At 47.4% G+C, this 7249-nt stretch overlaps 1 protein-coding gene across 1 annotated transcript in view; it reads left to right on the top strand.

Annotated features, from left to right (window-relative positions):
* Nucleotides 1-268: 268 nt before the first annotated feature.
* LOC126426593 (uncharacterized) overlaps nt 269-7249 on the top strand; it is a 62996-nt gene continuing 56015 nt past the window's right edge. Inside the window, exons 1-2 of the mRNA XM_050088487.1 lie at nt 269-433; nt 4945-5200. Coding sequence (XP_049944444.1) covers nt 283-433; nt 4945-5200 — 407 coding nt within the window. The 5' untranslated portion in view covers nt 269-282. The remainder of the gene's footprint in view (nt 434-4944; nt 5201-7249) is intronic.

Raw genomic sequence — 7249 nt, 5'->3', positions numbered from 1 at the left:
TCTGATGACTTTAGTAGATGGTAAAAGACAGCATCATCTGCAAACAATGGCTGCTCAGATTGCCTCCTAAATCGTTTTTATAGATTAGGAACAGCACAATGACTACAACACTTCCTTGTTTTACTCGACGACTTTCGCGAACTCTCACCAAGCAAACAGGAATACGGCGGTCATCCGGATGAGAGGCGTCACGCTTCCCGTGGTTTGGCCGTCCTCATATTGAGCGCGCGCTCCCTGCGGCGCGCACTGCTTCTGTTTGCTCCCCAGCGTCGACAGCGGACAATGCAGCCGGCGGGCGTAATTGCCGCAGTGGCAGCTCTGCTTGCGGCAAACGGGACGTCGGTGCTGGACTGCGTCTGCCGGCACCAGGACAGACCCTTGGTGGTCAGTATCGGTGAACTTCAGCTACGGTCGCACTACTGTCACCAACTCGGTAAGTGTTCTTTCGTGCTGTACGGATTCATAAGACGTTATGCGCAGTCAACTTATCAAACACTCACAGGCGGCTTGGCTTACATATGCTGTTATTAAAAATTATACGTTTTCTGCCTGGAGTGAAGGACTACGTTTATTATGAGGACGCTCAGCCAGGTATCCACTCTTAAGGAATACGTATGGAAATGACATTGGTGTAACAGGGTGACGAGAACTGAAGGAAAGTGATGGCATGCAACCGAATGCGAAACGGCCTGTCGTGGAGCTTATCGTAAAACTGGCTGTCCTTTAAGGCGTTGCTGCAGGTAGTGTTATAATATGTTTCATACGCACAGAAAAGACAGACATCTGGAGGTACTATTCATCTGGTGGTTCCAGGTGGTACGAACTGCTATGTCACACACTTTCCAGGAGCGGTAGCTTGTTTTTTAGGTGTATGATTTGTATGCGCAGCCTAGGAATCAAGAAAAAACACCTATTTTGACGAGCTATTGGCCGAAAGCAGTGATCATAGAATAGCTGTAGTTCTCTTACGTCTATTCTCCCACTCTTCTTTGCTGTGACGTAAATATTCCCTACGGCCCCTGCCAAAATTACACAGACGAGAAAGAATCAAAGGGCGCAGAGCAATAAATAGCGTTCTAGCCAATTTACCGTCTGGTTAATCAGTCGGCATAACTGTATACGAATGCGAATTGATAATAGATTATCTTGACTGATCTCTCTTGGTACCTCTAATTTCCAGGGTCCCTTTCATGTACGTTTCCTCTTCATATGCCGATTGGCTGCAGTTGAAAACAAATTCCTTACTCAACGACGGGGTAAATTTACTTATCTCATCTACAAATATTTCGGTCGATCCTGTAGTTTGCTGCGCATCGTTCAGTTGACGCTTTCTTCGAAATTTCATTATCTCACGTCTCACCCTTCTGTAGCACTGTTTGACGTCATGCAAGCATCCACTGCTTCTCTTGAAATCTCTGTAATGTATGTCGAGCATCCTTGAAACGCGCAAGTGCGCCTTGTCCTCCGTTGAATTTCTGTAGTTTTCCTTACACACTAACGGTCATATTTCTGCAGACTTGTTCAAAATATGTTTGTAATTGTTCTTTTGCTATGCTGTCTGCGATTTTCCAAGTACGTAATTATGTTTAGTATCCGCTCCTTGGACAACGACTGTCCTTCACTACATTTGACTGGAAACGGGAGCTGCGGCCCTCTGTCCGACAACGACGATGAAGTACAGCACACCGGTTTCAGTACAACTTTCAAGTGCCGTGCACGTATCGCCATCACTGCACTCGTCTTGTACATTGTTCGCACGACACCACGCATTCCACTGACTCATCCGCCACTTCTTTCACACTCAGCGAAATTTCTTGAGTTCCTTTCTGATCAAATCTCGACTTTGGCTACTGTTTCTGAAGATATAACGCAATGTTTGCTTTGTTTATCGGCGCCATTGCTCTGCTTTGTATCAACACCACTACCACTGTAGCACTGTCGTGAGTTACTCGTCAACTAAGCAGTTCAGCCACGTTCCGTAGCCTCGTGCTGTCGACATCATTTGACAGCTCCTGTCCCGCCCCCTGTTGCCATCTGCAGCCAGTGTTGTGTTAGCATCGTGGGCAATATGTGGGCCGCCGAACGCTGTCACATCTGACACGCAAGTGCATGTCCAGCTTGTGTTTTTACCCGTAGCTTACAGCAAACACGGAAAATAAAATGGGTTATTGGTAGGAGTTGACCAGGAAATCCAAATGTTACTTTTACAAACATTTACATTAAAAGAGCTGCAGGATGCCTTACTTCGGCTTTTTCACCTTTGCTTTACCTCGAGCTGAGGCAGCGGCTTTTGTACTTGATAGTTCCCTTCGAAGCTATAAGGTGTGTCATCCAGAGCGATGTACGCCCGCAGTCTCATTCCTCTACAGTAATTTTTATTTTGTGCTGAGATTTTCTTTTCCGCCAGTGTATCTGTAGCACCTTTGCCCCCGCTCCTCTCTGCTGAAGGAACGATCATCAACTTCCTGACGGAGGTTCAGAAGAGAAAGTGAACCTTATCAGTCCCCTGGTAATGCTTTCAGACATACACTTGCTATTTGAACATCACACGATAAAAGCTAAAGATACAGAAAAAATGATCTCATACGAGGCAGAATCGAAAGACGATAGTTTCATTAGATACAACCAGCTGTTTTCTGGGGCTTATACAGTTTCCAGAGTAACACAGGTTCCAGGCTGCGGCTGGAGTGTGTTCCCACGGCCGGAGAACGCGAGTGGCCCGCGGCGCGAGTCGTCCAGTGCGGGGGCGGGGGCCGTGGCCCGCTGCGTGGGAGGCCGGCCTGCCTGCAGCCAGACGCGCAGGCCGGGGAGTACGTGCAGGAGGCGCGCCAGTCGGCCGTAAACACACTTAATGGTAACAGGGGTAGTTTCCTTTCGTTACAGAACTTGTCAGGGAAAATCTCTCAGTCATTGCCGTAACTGTGGCATTATTCCAGTACGGGAAGCTTCAGGTATCGCTGCACAGTTGACGGGGACATGCTCTCGCGAGAATACATCGCAGGTTACGGAGAGCGCCAAGTGAGTCAGTCGGCCCTCAGACACGACGAGGCGGAGGTCTCCGTGTTGGGTCAGGAGCGTGGACTTCGCTCTGTACGAGTCAATTACGTTCATTAATATCAGGCGTGCATTACTCGAACGTTCGCAGTGGTTAATTACAATAGGCATACAGCAATGGCATCCCGATTTTTCGGTTAACAGTAGCAGCTGCCCGCAGTCCCATCAGAAGCGACTGTTTGTATGTTTACAGCCCGGTAGCGACACCTACGGCGAGAGACGTCATCAGAATTAGCAGTCTCACTGGGCAGGTACGGAACTTTCAGAATGTTTACCGGCGAGGTCAGCTCACCGCCGAGATAGCCTCAGCTGGACTGCCTAAGCGAAGCGGATCAGACGAGTGTAGCTACGCGGGCTAACCGTCTGTTCCTTCATAGAGACATTACGCTTTCTTCTTTCCTTTTGCTTCATTTTGCAGTCTAACTCACTGCGAGGGTTTTGTCACACATTTGCTCAAAAAGACGTGAGTCCCTCGTGAGGGAATGAGCAGGCAGAATATCTTTTGTGTGTCCAGAGATTCTGCCGTAAACTTTCTGGCAGGTGAGAACAGATCAGCGCTTGTTAGTGCAAAGCCACTCTCCGCCACTCAGTGCCTTCATTGCTGCTTTATCTTTGGCGAGGAACCGTATGTCAACCGCACTTGCATATCGGTCGACAATTTCAGTTCGATTATTTCAAAAATGATCTCAACATTTGATGAGTACTTAGCTATTACATTTGTTTTCTCCCTGCTCCGTAAGCGCTGAACGTTCCCACACAAGTACAAAGAGACAGAAGTGCAACTACGGCCTCGGAAGTTTACAGAACAACGAATGGCAGCGCCTCTGCTGCTTACCTAACGAGATACCCTGTGTAAACACGGCTACAGCTAAGAGGAAAATACAGCTCAGAGGCGGATCCCAGAGGTTAAAGCGAGAGGAGAGTGGTATGCCGATCACATTATTGGGAATTCCAGCTTTTCTGGCTGCAGTTACTTGACTGTGACGCAGTACTTGGCGGGTAGTCTGTGATGAGACAGGGCAAGTGTGCGGCGCTCCAGGAGATGAGAGTACAGAATGCCCGGGGTCGTCATTCACGGCCCAGCCTGGACTGGAGATCTGAAGTCGCCAGGAAAGGCTCCCACCGGCTGCCGCTCCAGTCTGGAGCGCCCTGCCGCCTGCAGCCCAGCTTCCTCTCGGCCAGCCTGGAGTCTCCTCTCCAGCCCCGCACTGCCAGCTCTGACACCAACGTGAGACCATATGTCTTATTCCCAATCTCGCCAATCAAACCAGTTAACGCTAAGTGTGATTTCGACTTAAATATTACTGTCTGCGCCTAGCCAGGTACATCGCACGTTCCTGTGGTAGCGGTGCTAACTCTGTCAAGCTGGGGCAGAACAGCATGGCTGACATGCGACATTAAATTATTTTGTTGAAAGGAAGTCGAAAATATCGCAAGCGAGCTGTCTCAAGGACTCAGAAATGTAACAGCTGCGATGAGTGTAAGCAATTACCAAGTGGCTCCCTGTGAGATGGGCGAGAATGTAACGTGGCATTCGCCGCTCTGCTCAGGGCCTCGATGTACGGATCGTCCACACCGATGCTGCAGTCAGAACTTGGGCTCATACGGAATGACGGCACAGTGTCCAGTGTTGTACTGTCGGCGCAGCTCTGCCCGCTTCCTCGCCAAGGGCAGCCGCAGCAGTGGCCGCCGTGCTGACAGTCAGCTGACTTGTTGACCTTTTGCTTGTAGAAGTGTGCAGCACACCTCACGCCGTGTCGATTATCGTTGGCTGCAGCTCTCTTAGTGTTTCACTTTCAGTAGCTGCTGGTAGTGGTGAGCATATGAGTAGCCCGTGGAAGCTCGTGAGTCAGAGTCCAGACCTCGAGGTGACTGAAGAACGTTTTGCAGTTTGGGTACCGGGGCTCACAAGGTGCCACAGCCCGGAGCAGCCGCCCCCCGCGTGGTCAGCTGTGCAGCGCCTGGCAGCCCGCCTCTGGGACTCCGGACTGCCGCCGCCGCCAGCAGCTGGAGCGGGGGAGGGAGGGGGGTGCGCCGGCGCCCTGGCGCAGCTCCGCCGCCTCACGTGGGACGAATCCTTGCAACTCCTCGAGGAGCTCGACTGCCGGATCGCTGACGACTGTATCGACTCCTGCTCTGTACCGGGGTATGTAGACCACTCGACGCCATTACTACTGACCGTACAACTAATTCTTTCTTTAAATTTATTCTCAATGCTGTCACCTACTTTTCCTATTTTGCGATACTAACTATCTGTCAATAAGGGCACATTTATGAGACCCAAAGACGAAGCGCGCTAATACCTTCTGCCGCCGCCTCTTCTGTTGACACTTTCCACCGAGCAGTCAATGGAATGTGCCTCGTGGCACACGTCTCTCTCCGCTCTCTGTCTCCGCATGTCGCTACAGCAGACAGTAAATGATCTGATGATGACAGTTAGAGACTGAAAGCGGTAACGAACAAAAAAAGCTTTTCATCGAGACTGCTTGCCTTACTAAAATTGAATTTATATTCCTATTTCCCAACCGTATTATCAAAAAATCAATAAAAGTACAGCGTCGTTTGAGATGACAACAGCTGTAGCTCGGTATCATTGTTAGTTGTAAATTAGTTCAAAAGTGAACAATAAACACTGCAAGTGGCTAAATTAATTACTTTTCGAAAGAAGCAATTATAGAGTCAACACCCTGCACCACCAGATTACAGTAATACTCCACAACATTTGCTGTATATACGTAATTAAAATCTCTAACATGGCAGCAGTCAGCAACAGTAAAATTATGGAAGCCATAGGAATCGAACAGCCAACCAGTGGCACGTCAGATGTTTATTCACACTTTTACCTTGCTTTACCGTTCATTAAGCCATCTGGCTATACGTTAGCATTTATATGGGTCATTTTAGTGTTGACTGAGCTTTATGACTTGTTTTCTCTTTCACACAATAAGTTTACACACGTTACTACTTCTTCCAAGGAAGAAATGTTTGTATCTGTTTAAACCTAGGTAAGGATTCGAATAAACTTGTCAAGTACAACTAGCTGGTGCATGATTCCCATTCTTTCCATACATCATTAACTTATAGTAAGACAGTCACATTGAAGCCAACTTTTTCTTCAAGGATCATGAAATGGCATCACGGTATTACCGCCTCTAGCCTCGAAGACTTAGTTTCAGAGACAAATATCGCCATCAATGTAAAACATGCAGAAAATAGCACAGCTATAAAACGGTGTAAAACGTTATTAAATGTTTACTGTTTGTTTTTTAAATATTGTGTTCTGTGGGTACTTTCATAATAGCTTATTTATTATACATTACAGCGTGGTTTTAAGATTCTTGTTGGTGTTTGGGGCATACTTTCTGTGGTTTTCTGTTGCCGTTTTTCTCAACATAAATCATGTCACTTGCAACTGTGTGAGCGACTATTACTAAACAAATACGAAAACGTGAACTTATGTATGTCAGCGTTATGCGGTTGGGACTACGGTAGTGTTGTGGATACAGTTTTTGGGTGTACTCGGTTGTTACATAGTTTCTCGTGTACTCATGTTCGCTGGACGGCTTGCAGCTAGTTCTATACACAGAAAAACATAACCGTCGCACTTCTTTCATAATGCATAACGTTACGCCAACTTGCCGCTGGCGTGTCTCGTGAGAAATGTATCACACGTTGCGAGAAGGTTATGAAAATTTAAGCGCGAGTTCTGACGACTTCCGTTCCTCATTTATGTGTCTCTGTCTGATGGGCGAGTGGTTCTTTTGCAAGTGTGTGCTTTCTGTTGTGTGTCGTGCGTCAGTTCTCTCAGAGCAGTGAAGATTGTGTCGTTGAAAGGTGTTGTTTCTCCGTTTATTACGTTTTTCCCTTCCGCTATTGCTTTTTGTATGTGATAATTTTCTTCTGTTGTTGTTGGTATAAACAGAAAAACTTCTGGAATAGAATATAATGACCAACCTAAGTGATTATCCAACACAAAGATATCAAAGGAACCCAGAGACATTAATAGAAAGCATCACATGCATCCTCACACAGAACCAGACAAAAAGAATGATACAAAGGAATCCTAGAGCTCCACTCTTAACAGGCCTCCCAAAGGTCCACAAACTTCTCATTCTAGTCAGGCCAGCGATGGACCTCAGAGAGCCACATGTACACATTCCTAGAGAAAACATACACATACACAAACAACAGAAGC

This window comes from Schistocerca serialis, chromosome 11 (genome assembly GCF_023864345.2).
Source record: "Schistocerca serialis cubense isolate TAMUIC-IGC-003099 chromosome 11, iqSchSeri2.2, whole genome shotgun sequence".
In the NCBI taxonomy this organism is placed as follows: domain Eukaryota; kingdom Metazoa; phylum Arthropoda; class Insecta; order Orthoptera; family Acrididae; genus Schistocerca; species Schistocerca serialis.
Note: the sequence above shows the minus strand (reverse complement) of the source record. Positions and strands in the feature narration are given on the sequence as shown.